This window comes from Copadichromis virginalis, linkage group LG16, assembly GCF_057382275.1.
Source record: "Copadichromis virginalis isolate Kocher_CV1m ecotype Utaka linkage group LG16, C_Virginalis_male_GT1.1, whole genome shotgun sequence".
In the NCBI taxonomy this organism is placed as follows: domain Eukaryota; kingdom Metazoa; phylum Chordata; class Actinopteri; order Cichliformes; family Cichlidae; genus Copadichromis; species Copadichromis virginalis.
The window spans coordinates 41013538-41035674 of record NC_140633.1 but is presented as its reverse complement, the minus strand read 5'-3'; the positions used below and the strand labels follow the sequence as shown (position 1 = coordinate 41035674).

The 22137-nt window shown below is 44.1% G+C and overlaps 1 protein-coding gene across 19 annotated transcripts in view; it reads left to right on the top strand.

The window, feature by feature from the left end:
- Positions 1–22137, top strand: part of LOC146691423 (titin-like) — a 175371-nt gene that overhangs the window by 124949 nt on the left and 28285 nt on the right. For all 19 annotated transcript variants that reach the window (XM_085434860.1, XM_085434849.1, XM_085434859.1 and 16 more), the window contains 11 exons: positions 588–875; positions 1042–1332; positions 1410–1697; positions 1802–2084; positions 2199–2506; positions 2608–2712; positions 3047–3244; positions 3336–3632; positions 3723–4310; positions 4405–4707; positions 4858–22137. In XM_085434860.1, coding sequence (XP_085290986.1) covers positions 588–875; positions 1042–1332; positions 1410–1697; positions 1802–2084; positions 2199–2506; positions 2608–2712; positions 3047–3244; positions 3336–3632; positions 3723–4310; positions 4405–4707; positions 4858–22137 — 20229 coding nt within the window. The remainder of the gene's footprint in view (positions 1–587; positions 876–1041; positions 1333–1409; positions 1698–1801; positions 2085–2198; positions 2507–2607; positions 2713–3046; positions 3245–3335; positions 3633–3722; positions 4311–4404; positions 4708–4857) is intronic.

Below are 22137 nucleotides of genomic sequence, written 5' to 3'. Positions count from 1 at the left end.
TGAGTATTGCACACCTTGTGCTTTTGGGCACTCCAGTGATGTTGCAGCTCTGAAATATGGCCAAACTGGTGGCAAGTGGCATCTTGGCAGCTGCACGCTTGACTTTTCTCAGTTCATGGGCAGTTATTTTGCGCCTTGGTTTTTCCACACGCTTCTTGCGACCCTGTTGACTATTTTGAATGAAACGCTTGATTGTTCGATGATCACGCTTCAGAAGCTTTGCAATTTTGAGACTGCTGCATCCCTCTGCAAGATATCTCACTATTTTTGACTTTTCTGAGCCTGTCAAGTCCTTCTTTTGACCCATTTTGCCAAAGGAAAGGACGTTGCCTAATAATTATGCACACCTGATATAGGGTGTTGATGTCATTAGACCACACCCCTTCTCATTACAGAGATGCACATCACCTAATATGCTTAATTGGTAGTAGGCTTTCGAGCCTATACAGCTTGGAGTAAGACAACATGCATGAAGAGGATGATGTGGACAAAATACTCATTTGCCTAATAATTCTGCACTCCCTGTATAAAGCAGACACTTTCCTTAAACATACTCATGAAATCATTCTCTCTCTGTGTTTGTACAGTTGCTCCTGAGGCAGAACTGAGTGCAAAGCTGAAGGATGGCCTGGAGCTACGTGCTGGTGCCACCATGAGACTGCATGCCACCATCAAGGGTCGTCCCACTCCCAAGATAACTTGGGCAAAGATGAACACTAACATTAAAGACCGTCAGGGCATCATCATCAAATCCACCCATGTTGACACCATGGTGATGGTGGAGAAAGTGAACAGATATGATGCTGGCAAATACATTCTGAGCTTGGACAGCTTAGCTGGCATGAAGATGTATACCATCGTTGTCAAAGTTTTTGGTCAGTACAGGAAGTTATTTCACTAAACAAATGCATTAATATTTTGCAGTGACTATAGTCAAGTCAGATTGATATTAGTCACTAATGGTTAGTCTTATTTTCTTGATTAGTTCAATTTTACAAAAAAACAAAAACATTAGTATGAAGTGTTGTTTTATCTTTCCAGACACTCCTGGACCACCAGTTAATCTAATGGTGAAGGACACATGTAAGGATAGTGCCTCCATCTACTGGGATGCTCCTCTGATTGACGGTGGCTTTGAAATTACCCACTACATAGTACAGAAGCGTGACACTGAGAGGAAGGCTTGGTCTACCGTTTCCACCAACTGCAATAAGACATCATTCAAGGTTCCAGACCTAGATGCTGGGCGGTCCTACTGCTTCAGAGTGGCAGCAGTTAACCAGCTGGGTACTGGAGAGTTCTGTGAGACTGATGATTCAGTCAGAGCAACAGGTGGGTTGGATCATAACAGGTTATGTACTTGGATTTTGTTTCTCCAACTGTCATACTAATTACATTTAATTTTACAGAGGAGCCTGGGCCTGTCATGGACTTCAAGACCCTGCTGGTTACCAAGGATTCTTGCACTTTAAGCTGGAAGAAACCCCTCACTGATGGTGGTAGTCGCATCATCTGTTATGTACTTGAGGTTCTCAATGGTGAGGATAAATACAAGGAGCTAATGAGGTCTAAGAATATGCAGTACAGTGCCAAGGACCTGGTGGAGGATAGAGAGTATACCTACAGAGTCAAAGCTGTGAATGACACAGGAGAGAGTGCTCCCAAGGAGCTGAAAGTGGTTGCCAAGGACCAGATCAGTAAGTATCCCCTTTTATGAAACATTCAGACAAATAACTTAATAAGTAAGCACATAAAGTCTTTAAATATGGATATATTAAGTAGTTGCTCCTTTCCTATAAAGTTCTTCCCAGTTGTGACTTGAGGGAGTTGCCCAACATGTGCTACATTGCCAAGGAAGGCAGTACCGTCCGCCTGAAGATCCCAATTATTGGCAAGCCTACACCCAAGGTAACCTGGAAGAAGGGAGATGATGAAGACCTGACAGACACTGGCCGAGTGTGTGCAGAGTCCTCAGCAGTTAACACCACCCTCCTCATCAGGGACTGCCAAAGGACTGATGCTTCCAAATACACCATCACGCTGAGAAACAGTGCTGGAAGCAAAGAGTCCACCATCTTTGTCAGGTAAGGATCATGTAATGGCATTTAAAGGGTATTTTCCTCAAAATGAATTTCACCATATCCATACAACAGTGTCTACACATAAAAAATGTCAAAATTATCCTTTTTCCTTATTAGGGTGGTGGGTAAACCTGGCATTCCTGGAGGACCAGTAAAGTTCAAAGATGTTGCTGCTGATGGTGCCACACTAAAGTGGGGTCCTCCCAAGGATGATGGTGGCTCTGAAATTACCAACTATATCCTGGAAAAGAGGGACTCCATCACAAACATGTGGGTGACTGTGTCCTCTGTTGTGGAGACCAACACCATGAGAGTAACTGGTCTTCATGAGGGCACAGAATACATCTTCAGAGTATGTGCCGAGAACAAGTATGGGGTCGGCGAAGGACTCAAATCTGAGCCGATTGTAGCCAAACATCCATTCAGTAAGTACTGTATACTATTTCAAAGGCTGAATTGTGTTGTTATTCAATATTTATTTGTCTTTTTGGACTGCTAATCACTCTTCATCACTATTTTTGTACAGATGTTCCTGATGCTCCTGCTCCTCCTCAGATTATGAGCATGCGCCATGATTCAGCTTATCTTGCCTGGACTGATCCAAGGAAGACTGGAGGATCTCCTATTACAGGTATGGTCTGCTTTAACATTTCACCAACCTCCTCTCTGGCTCAATTCCACAGCATGTCTTTTGCCCTGTCTTCTTTTCCTAACACAAAACCGGTTGCAGATGGCCGCTCCTCCCTGAGCATGATTCCCCTGAAAGGGGATCGTCTGATTGTCGAGGTTTCTCTGTATAACTGTAGGGTCTTTACGTGCCTTCAGATGACTGTTGTTGTTATTTTGGGTTACATAAATAAAACTGAATTTAATTGAACTATCAACAACTATGTTATTCTGTCCCGATATTCTTGATACATTTTATATGTCAACTTTGGTTTATTTTGCTTTGGTAATATGTGCAGGCTATCATGTTGAGTTCAAGGAGAGAAACAGTATGTTGTGGAAGAGGGCAAGCCCAGCTGCCTTGAAGATGAGAGAACATAAAGTCACTGGGCTGACTGAAGGTCTGGAGTATGAGTTCAGAGTGATGGCAATTAATTTGGCTGGAATTGGTAGACCAAGTGCCCCCACTGATCCACAGGTGGCCCTGAACCCCGTTGGTAAGTAAAAGAAAAAATTACAAACATCTTTACAAAAATGATTTTCAAATATAAAACAATACATTCATTATTGTCATATCTATACCGCTAGATGCACCTGGTAAACCAGATGTGATCAGCATTACAAGGAGCACTGTGACCCTCCAGTGGACTGAACCTCAGTTTGACGGTGGCCACCGACTGACGGGCTACATTATTGAGAAAAGAGACCTGCCTTCTAAAATCTGGGTAAAGGCAAACAATGTGAATGTTGTGGAACCTGCATTCACTGTCACTAAATTGCAAGAGGGCTGCAAATACGAGTTCAGAATTCGGGCAAAGAATGCTGCGGGCGCTCTCAGTCCACCCTCTGAGCAGACAGATACCATTATCTGCACAGATGAATATGGTAAGATGAGATATAAATCTATATTAAAACCATTCTGAATGTTTTCAGGCAGCATGATAAAAATAAAAATTTCCATTTGTCCTCCATCAGCTGCGCCAACCATTATAATTGATGCTCAGGTGATGGAAGGCTTGACTGTCCGAGCTGGCGATACTATCGTCATCACTGCCACAAGCATTTTAGGGAAACCTCCACCAACCTCCTGCTGGTCAAAGGGAGGAAAGTACTTTAAACCCTCAGATCTTGTTCAAATTGAGACCACTGCCACATCCTCCACTTTGTCGGTCAAATATGCTAGCAGGAAGGACTCTGGAGACTACATAATCACTGCCAGTAATCCCTTTGGTGTAAAGGAGGAAACTGTGAAGGTCAAAGTTCTGGATGTTCCTGGTGCTCCTGGACCCATTGAGTGCAGTGGTGTATCCTCAGAAAAAGTGACTCTTACATGGACAGCTCCTACTGAAGACGGAGGCTCTCCTATCAAGTATTACACCCTGGAGAAGAGGGAGACCAGCCGTTTGCTCTGGACTATCCTAGAAGATAACATTATTGATTGTCACTATGTGGCCAACAAACTCATCCAGGGCAATGAATATTTCTTCAGAGTCTCTGCTGTTAACCAGTATGGTGCCAGTGAGCCATCACACTCTGAGGCAGTTAAAATGGTAGATAGATTTGGTATGTATCATTTATTTTTGTTCTACAGTATATCTGGAAGAAGAATGCTAAATATTTGGATTCATCAATATATTTCTTTTATGGATCCACATAGGTCCACCTGGTCCACCTTCCAAACCAGAGGTTGAAAAAGTCGATGGACATTCAGCCACTGTGACCTGGAGAAGACCAACTGAAGATGGAGGAAGCGACATCATAGGTTATTGTGTTGAAAAGAAAGAGAAAAAAGGCATGAGATGGGTCAGAGCATCCAAGAAATCCATCACTGAACTCAGCTTTGAAGTCACAGGTCTCACTGAGGATGTGGAGTACGAGTTTCGTGTTCTTGCTGAGAACAGAGCTGGGTTTGGTGAGCCAAGTGAACCATCGATGGTTGTCAGGACAATAGTTGTTGCCTGTAAGTAAATAGATGTGAAAAGCAAAAGGCTACCAGACTCTGACATAATATTTCAACAATATAACAACAGCTTTGGGATTTTTTTGTGTAAAATTCTAGATTTATTTTATTAATTATAATAATAATAATTTCCTCTTTTATATCTTATAGATCCACCTGGACCTCCAGTCAATCCAAGAGTTACAGACACAACCAAAACCACTGCCACTCTGAACTGGGGAAAACCTCTTCATAATGGTGGACTGGAAGTTACTGGATATGTCATTGAGCACAAAAAAGAAGGAACAGAAGAATGGGTTAAGGATACCCCATCATCTCCACTTAGGATCACAGAATTTGTTGTTCCTGAACTAGACACTGGTGCAAAATACTGCTTCAGAATTAGTGCTGTGAATGCTAAAGGAGTGGGAGAACCTGCCGAAACTAAGGAATTCACTGAGATTGTGGAGCATGCAGCTGAACCTGGAATGGAGCTTGATGTTGAGCTCAGAAGAACTCTTGTTGTCAGAGCTGGCTGCTCCATTCGCCTTTTTGTGCCAATCAAGGGACGTCCTACACCTACTGTCACCTGGACCAAGGAAGGCGGACCTGTTCCACGTGCAGTCATTGACAGCACTGAATCATTTACGATGCTGATCATTCCTGAGAGTTCAAGAATTGATGCAGGCAAATATGAGCTTACCCTCGAAAACTCAGCTGGAAAGAAGAGTGCTGACATACACGTGAGAGTTCTGGATTCACCTGGGCCTCCGCTTAACCTAAAACCAATCAAGATTGACAAAGAAAGCATTACGCTTCAGTGGGAAATGCCTCTCATTGATGGTGGTGCAAAGATCACAAACTATATCATTGAGAAAAGAGAATCAACACGCAAGGCTTTTGCTACTGTTGTTACAAAGTGCCCAACTACTTCAGTCAGAATTTGTGACCTGGGTGAAGGTTGTGAGTACTATTTCAGAGTGTCTGCTGAGAATGAGTATGGTATCGGTGAGGCGGTTGAAACTTCTGATCCAATTCGTGCATCCCAGACACCAAGCTCTCCAGAGAGCATTATTCCTACTGATATCACCAAGAACTCTATCAGCCTGGCTTGGACCAAACCTAAGCATGACGGTGGAAGCAGAATTACAGGATATGTCCTGGAAGCCCAGAAGAAGGGAACTGATCAGTGGTCTCATATTACGACGGTCAAGAACATGGATTTCACTGTGAAGAATCTCAATGAGAATGAGGAGTACATTTTCCATGTAATGGCTGTCAATCACTCAGGTAGGAGTATTCCAAAGGAGAGCAAACCCATTGTTGTCAAGGACTCTACTTCTTTGCCAGAGTTTGACCTGCGTGGAGTTTGTCACAAGACTGTTATTGCCAAGGCAGGAGATGATATCAAGGTTGAAATTCCAGTTATGGGACGTCCTAGACCAACTGTCTCTTGGCAGAAGGATGGCGCAGCCCTGAAACTCACACAGAGGACCAATGTAGAAACGACTGCTGCTACAGTCATTATCAGCATCAGTGAGTGCACCAGAGCTGACAGTGGTGTATACACCATGACAGGAAAGAACATTGTTGGATCTGTGACAGACAGCATCACTCTGAAAGTTCATGATGTACCTGGTCCACCCAAAGGACCCGTTAAGATTGTGGAAATATCTCGTACTTATTGTATCTTTTCATGGGACGCTCCTGAGAATGATGGAGGGGTTCCCATCAACAACTATGTCATTGAAATACGAGACACCACTTCTCAAACATGGACTGAGTTGTCGTCTACCGTCATCCGCACAATGTTTAAAGCCATCCGGTTAACTACTGGATCAGAGTATCAGTTCAGAATAAAGGCTAAGAACAGATATGGTGTTGGACCTCCTATTACTTCAGAGACAGTGGTGGCTGCCTATCCATTCAAAGTCCCTGGTCCTCCAGGTACTCCTAACGTTGTTGCATTTACCAAAAACTCAATAACAATTGGCTGGAATGAGCCTGTGAATGATGGTGGAAATGAAGTCATTGGCTACCATGTTGAGAGGAAAGAAAGAACCAGCATAATGTGGTATAGGATTAGCAAGGGTCTTGTAAAAGGAAATATCTTTAAATCCTCTGGACTTGAAGATGGAGTTGCTTATGAGTTTCGTGTCATGGCTGAAAACATGGCTGGAATTGGTAAACCCAGCAAGGCCTCAGAACCGATATTGGCCTTGGACCCTGTTGACCCACCAGGTCAGCCTGTGCCAATATCTGTCAACAAGAATGCCATTACTATTCAGTGGACAAAGCCTGAGTATGATGGTGGGTTCAAAATCACCGGCTACATTGTGGAGAAGAGAGAACTGCCTGCTGGTCGCTGGATGAGAGCCAACTTTACCAACATAATTGAAACAACGTTCACTGTTAGTGGACTAACTCAAGATGCCTCATATGAGTTCCGTATCATAGCCAGAAACTCAGCAGGTGCAGTGAGCATACCTTCTGAGCCTTCAGATCCTATTATCTGCAAAGATGACATTATCGAACCACGCATTATGGTAGATGCCATCTTTAGGGATGTTGTTCTACTAAAGGCAGGAGAGTCATTCAAGCTTGAAGCTGATATTGCTGGTCAACCAACACCATCTATGGTTTGGACCAAAAATGGAAAGGAGGTTGAGAATACAATGAAACTGGAAGTTAGGTTCACTGAACTGACAACTACTCTAACCAACAAGGACTCTATAAGGCCAGATGGAGGTGAATTCATTTTGACTGCCACTAATGTTGGTGGATTTGCAAAGCACATTTTTAATGTTAAAGTGCTTGACAGACCAGGACCACCAGTTGGACCTCTTAAGGTAACTGATGTCACAGCTGAGAACTGTGCACTCTCCTGGGCTCCACCTGCAGATGATGGTGGTTCCAAGATTGAAGGATATGTGATTGAGAAGCGTGAATCAAGCAGACTGGTTTGGACCAGTGTTGTTTCAGACCTCCAAGATACACAATACAAGGTTACTAAGCTGCTCAAAGGAAACGAATACATTTTTAGAGTAATGGCAGTGAACAAATATGGAATTGGCGAATCGCTTGAATCACAACCCACTATTGCAGACAACCCATATGTGATTCCAGATCCTCCTGAGAATGCTGAGGTGACAGCTATCACTAAAGACTCAATGGTTGTCATGTGGCAAGCACCTAAGAGTGATGGTGGAACTCCCATCACCACCTACCATATTGAAAGAAAAGATAGAATGGGCCTCCGTTGGGTCAAGTGTAACAAGAGGAAAGTCAAAGATCTGCAGTTCAAGGCAACAGGTCTTGTTGTTGGACATGAATATGAATTCAGAATTATTGCTGAGAATGCTGCCGGATTGAGTGTACCAAGTGTGTCTAGTCCATTCTACAAGGCTACTGATGGACTATACAAGCCTGAAGCTCCATGCAACCCCAGAATCTTGGATACAACCAAGTCTTCAATTACTGTGGCTTGGAACAAACCTGCATTTGATGGTGGCTGTGAAATAATGGGCTACATTGTAGAAACATGCATCCCATCTGAAAAGAAGGAAGAAGAGGAATGGACCATTGTGACACCCAAGGAAGGTCTTCCTGCTACCTCATTCACCATTGTTAACCTGAAGGAGAATCAAGAGTACAAGATTCACATCTCTGCTGTCAATAGTGAAGGAATTGGAGAGGCAGCATCTGTACCTGGTAATCCAAAGGCAGAGGACAGGCTTCTCCCTCCTGAGATTGATTTGGATGCGGAACTTCGGTCAGTTGTCAGGCTTAGAGCTTGCTGTTCACTTAGACTGTTTGTGCCTATCAGAGGCAGACCACCCCCTCAGGTAAAATGGACCAAAGGAGATGGGGAACCAGTTGAGAGGGCAATCATTGACAGCACAACATCATACACATCACTGATAATTGAAAATGTCAACCGATTTGACAGTGGAAAGTATAATCTTACTGTTGAGAACAGCTCTGGCTCCAAGACAGTTACAGTACAAGTCAGAGTGCTTGATACACCAAGTGCCCCACAGAATCTGAAAATTACTGCTGTGACAAAGGATGCTGTGACTCTGACTTGGGATCCACCAGTGAATGATGGTGGAGTTAAAATTAAGAATTATGTTGTTGAAAAACGTGAGTCTACAAGAAAAGCATATGCCACAGTCAATGCTCTCTGCTATCAAACCACCTTCACTGTTGACCAGCTCCTGGAAGGATGCAACTATTACTTTAGAGTTTTAGCGGAGAATGAGTATGGCATCGGCTTGCCCATTGAGACTGGTGAATCAGTTAAGGTGTCAGAGAAACCACAGCCTCCTGGCAAAATCACTCTTAAGGATGTTACCAAAAACAGTGTCACTCTCTCCTGGGAGAAGCCAGAGCATGATGGTGGCAGTAGAGTGGGCTGTTATGTTGTTGAGATCCTGCCTAAGGGTGCTGACAAGTGGACCCAAGCACTGATCGTAAAAGAAACAGAAGCTACTATTAGTGGACTAAATGCAGGTGAAGAATATATGTTCCGTGTTGCTGCAAGAAATGAAAAAGGAACAAGTGATCCACGTCAGATTGGAGTCCCTGTGATTGTAAAAGACCTTGTTATTGCACCTGCTGTCAAAATGTTGTTCAACACATTTACTGTGTTGGCAGGAGAAGACTTGAAAGTGGAGGTTCCTTATATTGCACGCCCCAAAGCAACAGTTTCATGGGTAAAGGATGGTCTCCCTCTTAAGAGAACTAGCAGAGTAAACTTTGGTGCTACAGACACAATGCTGAACCTCACTATAAAAGAAGCTACTAAAGATGATGTTGGACACTACATTATTACTCTTACCAACACAGCAGGAGAGACTAAAGCAGATATTGGCATTGTTGTTCTTGACAAACCTGGCCAACCAGGTGGTCCAGTTAAGGTAGAGGAAGTCACTTCTGACAGTGTAACCATCTCCTGGAATCCACCAGAGTATGATGGTGGTTGCACCATCAAAAGCTATATTGTAGAAAAGAGAGACACATCTACAACTGCCTGGATGGTTGTATCTTCCAACCTAGCAAGGACCAAAATTAAGGCAGGCAGGCTGAAAACAGGTTCTGAGTATCAGTTTAGAATTACTGCAGAAAACAGATATGGAAAAGGTCCAGCTCTTCTATCACCATGCATTTTGGCTCAATACCCATATAAACTCCCAGGCCCTCCAGGTACACCATCCATTGCAGTCTGCACCAAAGATAGCATGGTGGTCACCTGGAATGAACCTGTCATTGATGGTGGAAGTTCTATCTTGGGCTACCACCTTGAACGTAAAGAGAGGAACAGCATCCTTTGGGTCAAACTAAACAAATCTCTTATTACAGACCAAACCTTTAAGACCACTGGTCTAGAACCAGGAATGGAGTATGAATACAGAGTGTATGCTGAAAACATAGTTGGAATAGGCAAAGCAAGTAAAGTGTCGGAGGGCTATATTGCTAGAGATCCTTGTGATCCACCTGGCACCCCAGAGGCAATAAAGATTACTAAGGACTCAGTGACTATTGTTTGGACCAAACCTGAGTATGATGGTGGTGCAAAGGTTACAGGCTACATTGTGGAAAAGAAGGAGCTTCCAGAGGGTCGTTGGTTGAAGGCTAATTTTACTAATGTAATTGAGACGGAATATTTAGCAAGTGGACTTGTGGAGGGCAATCAGTATGAGTTTCGTGTCATTGCCAGAAATGCTGCTGGTGTTTTCAGTATTCCTTCTTACAGCACTGGTCCAATTACTGCCAGAGATGAGATTGAGCCACCGCGCATAAGCATTGACCCAGAGTATACACAGAATATTGTGGTCAGTGCTGGCGACAACTTCAAAATTGATGCAGATGTTCATGGAAAACCACTGCCCTCTATCCACTGGATGAAGGGAGAGCAGGAACTAGGCAACACAATTCACAGGGAAATCAAGAACACACCCACCAAAGCTTTTATATCTGTCAAAGAAGCTAAACTGTCTGATGGAGGGCAATACATTTTGCTACTGAAAAATCCTGGAGGAGAAAAGACTGTACAGGTCAATGTTGTTGTTCTAGATAAACCTGGAGAACCACAAGGGCCTCTTGTTGTCACAGGAATAACCAAAGACAGATGCTGCCTTGCATGGAAACCACCATTGCAGGATGGTGGCAGCAAGATCTGTCACTACATTGTGGAGAGAAGAGAGACAAGCAGACTAATCTGGACTGTAGTTGAACAAAAAGTGGAGAACATTTGTCTAAAAGTTACTAAGCTCCTGGAGGGAAATGAGTACATCTTCAGAGTCCGTGCTGTCAACCAATTTGGAGTAGGCGCACCACTTGAATCTCCTGCTGTCATAATCAAGGATCCATACATGCTACCTGGATCGCCCAAGAACTTAGAAGTTTCAAATATTAAAAAGGATTCAATGGTGCTTACCTGGGAGGCTCCTTCTGAAGATGGTGGCAGTCCTGTAACTGGATACATAATTGAGAAGCATGACAAAGAAGGCGTAAGATGGACTAGGTGCAATAGGCAAACAGTCACTGATTTGAGTTTTAAGGTCAAAGGACTTTTGGAAAGCCACAATTATGAATTCAGAGTTGCAGCTGAGAATTCTGTTGGTGTTGGTGAGCCAAGCTCCCCAACTGTTTTCTACAAAGCTCTTGATCCTATCTTTAGGCCTGGCCCACCACATAACCCAAGAGTTACAGACACTACAAGAACATCAGTATTCCTGTCATGGGGAAAACCCATTTCTGATGGAGGCTGTGAGATTCAGGGATACATTGTTGAGTGCTGCACTACTACTGCTGAAGCACCTGCTGCTGAAGGAGCTGCCACAGACACAGTTGTTGAAGAATGGATAATGTGCACACCAGCTACAGGTGTTAAGAAGACTAAGTTTGAAGTTGCAAATCTGAAAGAAAACCAGGCATACAAGTTTAGAGTATATGCAATCAACAAAGTAGGAGTTGGTGAGCATGCTGATGTTGCTGGAATTGTTGTTGCTACGGACAGAGCAGATGAGCCAGACCTTGACATTGACCCAGAACTAAGAAAAATTGTTACCATTAAAGCTGGTGCGTCCCTAAGACTCTTCATTCCTATCAAAGGCAGGCCCACACCTACTATAAAGTGGGACAAAGATGAAGCTCCCCTTAAAGAGAGTGCTCAGGTTGAGATAACCAGCAGTTATACATTGCTTGTGATTGATAAAATGAGCAGAAATGACAGTGGAAAATACACAGTCTCTGCAGAGAATTCCAGTGGAACCAAATCTGCATTGGTTGTTGTCCGCGTCCTTGACACACCTAGTGCTCCTGTTAATCTTAAAGTGAAAGAAATTACAAACCAGTCAGTAACATTGGAATGGGAACCACCTCTGTTGGATGGTGGATCCAAGATCAAAAACTACATTGTTGAAAAAAGAGAAAGCACACGCAAAACATTTGCAGCTGTTGTCACAAATTGTCATGCTCTTTCATGGCAGATCGAACCACTCCAGGAGGGCTGCAGTTACTACTTCCGTGTACTTGCAGAGAATGCTTATGGTGTTGGTCTGCCTGCAGCAACTGTTGATCCTCTTAAGGTCTCAGAAGTGCCCCAGGCTCCAAAGAGTTTAATTGTTACAGATCAGACAAAAACAAGCATCTCTCTGGCCTGGGAGAGGCCAGAGTATGATGGTGGTAGCAGGATCATGCAGTACTTGCTTGAGGTGCAGCTGAAGGGTCAAGAGAAATGGTCTGCTGTAAACACTTTTAAGACAATGGAAGCAACAGTCTCCAATTTGAACCCAGGAGAGGAGTATCTTTTCAGAATTACAGCTCTCAATGATAAAGGGAAGAGTGATCCCAAAGTCCTTTCCGGGCCAGTGATGACCAAAAACTTGGTCTTTGAGCCAGATGTCCGTCCAGAATTCAGCAGCTACAGTGTTCATGTGGGCAAAGACATTAACATTGACATTCCTATCTTTGGACGTCCTAAACCTACCATCACATGGACTAAAGATGGCGCTCCGTTGAAGTTTACTACAAGAGTCCATATTGTCAATACACCAACACATACAACACTAAGCATAAAAGAGGCAGCAGGCGATGATGGTGGTATGTACAGCATAAATGTTGCCAACTCAGCTGGAAAGAAGGACACAACAATTGAAGTCATTGTACTTGACAAACCTGGCCCTCCATGTGGCCCTGTGAGATTTGATGAAATCACAACACAGAGTGTCACTATATCATGGGACCCACCAAAACACAATGGTGGATGCCAAATTTCAAACTACGTTGTACAGAAAAGAGATACGACTACTACAACATGGGAGAATGTTAGTATCAACTGGGCCAGAACCACCATAAAAGTACCTAGACTAAAGACTGGAGCTGAGTACCAGTTCAGGATCATTGCCCAGAACCGTTATGGTAAAAGCCATGGTCTGGATTCATCTGCTGTAGTTGCTCAGTACCCATACAGAGAGCCAGGCCCTCCAGGCACTCCTTTCATCTCTTCTCTCTCTAGGGACCACCAAATTGTTGAGTGGCATGAACCTGTCACAGATGGAGGCAGTCCTGTTCTTGGCTACCATCTTGAAAGGAAAGAGAGGAATAGTATTCTCTGGGTCAAGATCAACAAGACTCTCATCCACGAGACAAGTTTCAAGAGTTACCCCTTGGAGGAGGGTGTAGAATATGAATACAGGGTTTATGCTGAAAATATTGTTGGAATTGGAAGGAGCAGCAAAGTCTCAGAGGGATGTGTTGCCCGTGATCCATGTGATCCTCCTGGAATACCAGAGGCCATCCATGTGACCAAAGACACCATTGTCATTCAGTGGACTAAACCAGAATATGATGGTGGAAGCAATATCACTGGCTATATTGTGGAAAAGCGTGATCTGCCCGAGGGCAGGTGGGTAAAGGCAAATTTTACTAATGTGATTGAGACCCAGTTTACAGTGACTGGTCTGACTGAAAATGCACAGTATGACTTTAGAGTCATTGCTAAAAATGCTGTTGGCACTGTCAGCAAACCATCATATAACAGTGGACCTATAACTGCAAGTGATGCTGTGGAGGCACCCAAATTCTCCATTGATCCTGCATTCACCAAGACCATTATTGTCAATGCTGGAGAGACATTCAAGCTAGATGCTGATGTACGTGGCAAGCCGCTGCCAACAATCCAGTGGTTCAAAGATGACAAACCAGTTGAAAACACACTTCGACTAGAGATCAGAAACACAGAAAACCATGCAATGATTGTCATTAAAGACTCCATTAGAGTTGATGGTGGAACTTATACACTCCAGCTGAAAAATGAAGCCGGTAGTGAGACTGTTCAATTTAAGGTTTTGGTACTGGATAAACCTAGCCCATGTGAAGGACCACTCCATGTCACTGGAGTCGCTGAAGATAGATGCACACTGGTATGGCACCCCCCTCTACATGATGGAGGTAGTCCTATTACACATTACATCATTGAAAGAAGGGAGACAAGTCGTCTAGCTTGGACTGTTGTTTCTAGCAACTGTGGCACCACATGCTACAAAGTTACCAAATTACTGGAAGGTGACGAGTATATGTTCCGTGTAATGGCAGTTAATAGTCATGGTGTAAGTGAGCCACTGGAGTCTGGTGCAGTAATAATGAAAACTCCATTTGTTCTCCCTGGTCCACCTCACATTGAGGATGTATCTAACATTGCCCATGATGGTATGACCATCTCTTGGTCTGCCCCTGAGACTGATGGTGGCAGTGAAATTACAAATTACATAATTGAGAAAAAGGATAGAACCGGGATCAAATGGACCAGATGCAACAGACAGAAGGTCACTGATCTCTCATTTAGAGTTACAGGCTTGACCACAGGCCATGAGTATGAATTCCGAGTGGCTGCTGAGAACATAGTTGGAGTGGGAGAGCCAAGCCTTGCAAGTTCATACTACAAGGCCTGTGATCCCAAGTACAAACCTGGAGCCCCAGGATATGTGCATGTGATTGACTCAACAAAGACTTCTATTACTGTGTCATGGGGTAAACCTCTGTCTGATGGTGGCAGTGTCATTCAAGGATATATTGTTGAAGTCTGCAAGGCTGAAGAGGAAGAATGGACCATGGTCACTCCTCCAACTGGCCTGCGTGTCAACAAATATGAAATTACAAAGCTTACTGAGGGTCAGGAGTACAAGATTCAAGTGTGTGCTCTGAACAAATTGGGAGTTGGCGAGCCGGCAGTTCTGTCTGGAACAGCTAAGCCTGAAGAAAGGGTCGAACCACCTGAGATCCACCTTGACTCTGAGCTGAGGAAGGGCATTGTACTGAAAGCAGGCGGCTCTGTTAGAATCAATATTCCATTTAAGGGCAGACCAACACCTGAGATAAAGTGGACTAAGGATGATGGAAACCTGACTGAAAAACCAGTGGTCGAGAAAGCTCATAATTTCACACAGTTGTCTATTGACTCATGTGACAGAAGTGACTCAGGAAAATACACCCTCACACTGACTAACAGCAGTGGCACTGTGTCTGAGGTTATTTCAGTTAAAATTCTGGATGCCCCTGGGGCCCCACAGAACCTTGTTGTTAAAGAAATCAGAAAGGACTCTGTCACTCTTGCTTGGGATGCTCCATTGATTGATGGAGGTGCCAAAATCAAGAACTATGTCATTGACAAACGTGAATCAACAAGAAAGGCATATGCAAATGTGTCCACAAAATGCACCAAAACAACATTCAAAGTTGAGAACTTGATTGAAGGTGCTATGTACTACTTTAGAGTCATGGCTGAGAATGAATATGGAATTGGGCCGGCTGTGGAAACAAAGACTGCCTCCAAGGCCTCTGAAGTACCACTGCCTGTTGGAAAGATCTTCCTCAATGATGTCACTAAATCCAGTGTCTCACTGGCCTGGGAGAAACCTGAGCAGGATGGAGGGAGCAGAATTGCTGGCTATCTAATTGAGATGCAACCTAAGGGTACAGATAAGTGGGGAGTTGCAACAAATACAAAAACATGTGAAGGTACTGTCACAGGCCTTACAGCTGGAATAGAATACCTATTCCGCATCATTGCTTACAATGAAAAGGGAAAGAGTGAGCCAAAAGCACTTGCTGCACCTGTGATTGCCACTGACATGACCATGGAGCCCAGCATCAAAATTCCATTCAACACTTACAGTGTATTAGCTGGAAAGGATCTAAAGTTAGATTTTCCTGTTCTTGGCAAGCCAAAACCTAAAGTCACCTGGGCCAAGGATGGTCAGCCTTTGAAGGTGACATCAAGAATGAATATAATATCCACTAAAACAACAACGGGAATAGAAATTACTGAGGCATGCAAGGAGGACTTTGGCAAATACACAATTACAGCAGCCAACACCACTGGAACAACCGCAGAGGATGTATCTGTCATTATCCTCGACAAGCCTGGTCCACCAAAAGGGCCAGTCAAGATTGTTGAAGTGAGCAACACCTTTGTCCACCTCTCCTGGGACCCCCCAGAGTACACCGGTGGATGCCAAGTAAAGAATTACATAGTAGAAAAGAGAGACACAACCAGTACAACATGGAAAACAGTCACCACTCAGCTAGCTAGAACAGCTTTTAAGGTCAGCAAGCTGAAGACAGGTTCAGAATATCAGTTCAGAATCATAGCTGAAAATAGATATGGAAAGGGTGCGCCTCTGGATTCCAAGGCCATTGTGGTGCAATATCCATTCAAACCACCGGGTCCTCCAGGAACACCACATGTGAAATATGCAACTAAAGAAATGATGATCATTGAATGGAATGAGCCAGTCAATGATGGTGGAAGTGCAGTTATTGGCTACCATTTGGAAAGCAAGGAAAGAAGCAGCATTCTATGGAGCAAACTGAACAAGACTCTCATTACAGACACACAATTCAAGATCGTTAACCTTGAGGAGGGTATTGGATATGAATTTAGAGTTTATGCTGAAAATATTGTTGGCATTGGCCGATGCAGTAAAGTATCCGAGTCCTTTGTTGCTCGCGACCCATGTGATCCTCCTGGTACCCCAGAAGCTGTATCTATTTCTAAGAACCAGATCAGGATTCAGTGGACTAAGCCTCAGTATGATGGTGGTAGCAAAGTGAATGGATATATTGTGGAAAGGAAAGACCTCGCCTCTCCTGATGGACGCTGGGTAAGAGCTAACTTTACCAATATAGTTGAGACTGAGTACACTGTCACTGGTCTAACAGAAAATGAGCAATATGAATTTAGAGTTATTGCAAGAAATGCAGCTGGCATCTTTAGCGAGCCATCTGACAGCTCTGGACCTATTACTGCTACTGATGAAATTGAACCACCAAGGGCCTCAATGGATCCTAAATACAAAGATGTTATTGTTGTAAATGCTGGAGAAAATCTGCTTCTGGATGCAGACATCTATGGAAAACCAATTCCTGAGGTGCTCTGGCTGAAAGAGGGCAAGGAAATGGACAAAGCTTTGCGCATCGAAGTGAAAACTACACAGAAACGTGCAGCAATGACGATTAAGGATGTAACCAAGCTTGATAGTGGCCACTATGACCTCATCCTCAAAAATCTGGGTGGTACAAAAGTGTTCCCTATCACAGTTAAAGTCCTTGATAAACCAGGTCCACCCACTGGACCCATGAAGATTACTGGAGTCATGGCCGACAGGTGCATTCTTGCCTGGTCTGAGCCAGCTCTAGATGGCGGAGCCAGTATCACTCACTATGTGCTGGAGAAGAGAGAGACTAGCAGGTTGTCCTGGACCGTGGCTGCATCAGACATCAAGGGTCTGTACCATAAAGTAACAAATTTGCTTCCTGGAGATGAATACATTTTCAGAGTCAGAGCAGTGAACAAATATGGCATTGGTGACTATCTGGAAAGTGAACCCATTATTGCACGCAATCCTTACAAGCCTCCTAGCGCTCCTGGAACTCCAGAAGCCAGTCTGATCACAAAGGACTCTATAGTTTTGTCGTGGACAGCTCCTGAACAGACTGGTGGAGCTGAAATTGAAGGCTACCATCTTGAAAAACGTGACAAAGACAGTGTACGGTGGACAAAATGCAACAGACAAAAGCTTACAGACGCTCAGTTTAAAGTCACAGGTCTGAGCACAGATCACTTCTATGAGTTCCGTGTTGCTGCTGAGAATGAGGTTGGAATGGGAGATTTCAGTGAGCTGTCCCTGTTCTACAGGGCATGTGATGCCATAAGACCACCTGGGCCTCCGCACCATCCTAAAGTAACAGACTACACAAAGTCCTCTGTCTCTCTGTCTTGGGGCAAACCTGACTTTGATGGCGGTGCTTATATCAAGGGATACATTGTTGAAATGAGGGAGTATACACCGGTACCTGAGTCAACAGAGGAGGCAGAGATAGCACCAGCAGTAGAAGCACCAGTTGAAAAAGAATGGACAATGTTCACTCCACCCAGTGGCATTCAAGCCACCAAATTAACTATAACAGACTTGAAGGAGGGTGGAGAGTACCAGTTCCGTGTCTATGCAATAAATTCAGAAGGAGTGGGGGAGGCTGCTAATGTCCATGGCACAGTGGTTACTTCTGACAGGGCAGAAGCACCAGAGATAGAACTTGATGCTGAACTCAGAAAGGTTCTATCTGTCCGTGCTGGTGGGACTCTACGCCTCTTTGTCACCATCAGAGGAAGACCTGAGCCTGCTGTAAAATGGGAGAAAGTTGACAGTACCCTTACAGAGCGTGCTGTAATTGATACTACTCGTTCATTCACCATGCTTGTCATTGACAATGTTAATCGCTTTGACAGTGGCAAATACTCACTAACACTAGAAAACAGTAGTGGGAAAAAATCTGCAATTGTTGCAGTGAGAATTTTGGATACACCAAGTGCACCACAAAACTTTACCGTGAAGGAGCTAAAGAAGGATTCAGTGACTCTTGCCTGGGATACTCCACTTACTGATGGTGGCTCTAAAATCACAAACTACATCATAGAGAAGAGAGAGTCTGTTAGGAAGGCCTATGCTGCTGTCACCAGCAACTGTACAGCAAACTCATTTAAGGTAGAAGACCTGCCAGAAGGTGGAATTTTCTACTTCAGAATCTGTGCTGTTAATGAATATGGCCAAGGCCAGATGGTCGAAACCAAAGAAGTAAAGGTAGCTGAGGTACCTTTGCCACCAAGCAAGGTTACCCTTGTAGATTTGACCAAGACTAGTGTGTCACTGGCTTGGGAGAAACCTGCTCATGATGGTGGATGCAAAGTAATGTGCTACAATGTAGAATTTAAGCCTAAGAGTGGGGATAAATGGGGCACAGCATGTACAGTTAAGGTACCGGAAGCAACTATTCCTAATTTAACTCCAAATGAAGCTTATTTATTCAGAGTTGTTGCAATCAATGAGAAGGGGAAGAGTGAGCCAAAGGATCTTGGCTTACCTGTGGTTGCAAAGGATGTTGCTATTGAACCATCTATCAACTTGCTGTTTACCACATACACTGTGAAGGCTGGAGGTGACCTCACTTTTGAGGTTCCAATAAGAGGCAGACCAAAGCCCGCTGTGTCCTGGAAGAAGGATGGCCTTCCTTTGAAGCAAACCACATCAGTTTCTATCTTAAACACTGCAGCCTCATCCAAAATCATTATCAAAGAGGCTAAGAAGGAACATGTTGGGAAGTATGAAATGACTTTGGCAAACACAGCAGGAACTGTTACAGCAGATATTGGAGTCATTGTCCTTGATAAGCCAGGTCCACCTAAAGGAATTAAGGTGGATGCAGTGACTTCAGACAGCATCTCCCTTTCCTGGTCCCCACCAGAATATGATGGTGGCTGCTCCATCAGCAACTACATTGTGGAGAAGAGAGACACAAACACACAGGAATGGCAGATGATAGCAAGTAATGTTGCTAGAACAGCTTTCAAAGCTGGCCGCCTTACACATGGAGCAGAGTATCAGTTTCGTATTTATGCTGTTAACCGCTATGGAAAGAGTAGTTATCTGGATTCACCTGGAATCACTGCTCAGTACAATTTTAAACAGCCCGGACCTCCTTCTACACCCATAGTGAAACTGGCCACCAAGTCTTATATGCTGGTGACTTGGAATGAGCCAGTTAGTGATGGTGGTAGTCCTGTTCTGGGCTACCACCTGGAGAGGAAGGAGCGTTCTAGCATTCTTTGGACAAAGATGAACAGAGGAATGATCAAAGATACAGAGTACAAAGTCACTGGAATTGAAGAGGGCATGATGTATGAATACCGTGTATATGCTGAAAATATTGCCGGTATTGGTAAATGTAGCAAGGCTTGTGAAGCCGTAGCAGCAAGAGATCCATGTGACCCTCCAGGTAAACCCATTATCATTGCAATCACCAGAACATCAGTCTCCTTATCTTGGGAAAAACCAGAATATGATGGTGGAGCAAAGGTTTCTGGTTACACAATTGAACGCAGAGACCTTCCAGAAGGACGATGGACAAGGTGCAACTTCACTAATGTACCTGAGACCCATTATGATGTGACAGGCCTTACAGAGAACAGCCAGTATGATTTCCGTGTCATTGCAAAGAATGCAGCTGGACTGTTTAGTATACCATCAGACAATACTGGTCCCATCACTATTAAAGATGATGTGGAGCCACCACGCATCATGATTGATGTGAAGTTCAGAGAGACCGTGTTTGTGAAAGCCGGAGAAACTCTAAAGATTAATGCGGATCTTGCGGGACGTCCTGCTCCTGTCATTTCATGGACCAAGAATGGCAAAGAAATCGAGCTAAGAGCTAGAATTCAAATTGTTTCAACAGACACCAGCACGTGTCTCACTATGAAGGATTGTATCAGAAGAGATTCTGGACAGTATGCCCTGACTTTACAAAATATTGGTGGAACAGTTACCATGCCAATAAACTGTGTGATTCTAGATAGGCCAGGACCCTCAGCAGGACCACTTCAGATTACAGGTATCACAGCAGCAGAGTGCACTCTGTCTTGGGGTCCACCTCAGGAATCTGGTGGTGCAGACATCACTCATTATGTTGTTGAAAAACGTGAGACCAGTCGGCTGTCATGGACACTGGTGAAGGCAGATGTCACAAAAACATTCTTTAAAGTCACAGGTCTGCTCAAGGACAATGACTATATCTTTAGGGTTCTTGCTATTAACAAGCATGGTGTTGGTGAAGCTCTGGAGAGTGATGTTATAAAGGTTACAAATCCATACACCTTTGCCACTGCTCCAGCTAGTGTTGATGTCACTACTATAACTGGAGACTCAATGACCCTCACCTGGTGCAAGCCAGCCAATGATGGAGGCAGTCCCATTACTGGATATGTGATTGAGCGGCGTGAGAAAACAAGCATGCGTTGGGTCCGTGTGAACAGAGATCCAGTTCCTGAATTTACCACAGTAGTAACTAAACTCCGCAAGGGTTGTGAATATGACTTCCGAGTTTATGCTGAAAATGCAGCTGGTTTGAGTCCACCGAGTGAACCATCTGCAACATTCAGAGCAGTAGATCCTCTGGTCATTCCTTCTCGTCCAACCAAGCCAAAGATTGTGAATTCAACCAAAGACACCGTGTCTATTGTCTGGAAACCACCAACAGATGATGGTGGTGCTCCTATCCTTGGATACAGTGTAGAATACAGAGACTACATCCAGAAACCAGAGGAAGAAGAAGAATATGAGGAGGAAGAGGAGGTACTTGAGTCACCTGAAGAACTAGCAAGATGGGTTGAGGCCATCCCTCTTACAAAGAGCTTAGAATTCACCATCACTGGATTGAAGACAGATGCAGAATATGAATTCTGTGTTAAAGCAATCAATAAAGTTGGCAGCAGTGTGCGTAGTCCATATTCAAATCCATCTGCCGCAAAGGACAGAACTGCAGAACCATCATTTGATGTTGACATTGAGATGCGTAAAGTGCTCTCTGTTAAGCATGGTACAGCATTTACTCTTAATGTGCCATTCAAGGGAAACCCTTTGCCATCAGTGACATGGGCTAAGGAGGGTGTTGATCTGAAAGTCAGAGGAACCATTGAATCAACAGAATCCAGCACTTCATTGACTATTGAGAAGTCAACTAGAAATGACTCTGGAGAATACACTGTCACAATTGAATCACCACTAGGAAAAGCAACGTTGCCTGTGGTTGTCAAAGTACTTGACTCTCCAGGACCCCCAGTGAACGTTAAAGTAACTTCAGTGACCAGGGATTCTGCAACCCTCACTTGGGATCCTCCAGAGAATGATGGTGGTGATGCAGTAAAGGCCTACCATGTTGAAAAACGTGAGGCCAGTAAGAAAGCCTGGGTGTCTGTGACTGGCAACTGCCACACTCTGACTTACAAAGTGGAAGACCTACAGGAGGGAGCTATCTATTATTTCAGAGTTATTGGAGAAAATGAGTATGGAGTGGGTGTCCCTCAGGACGCTAAGGCTGGGACAAAGATCACAG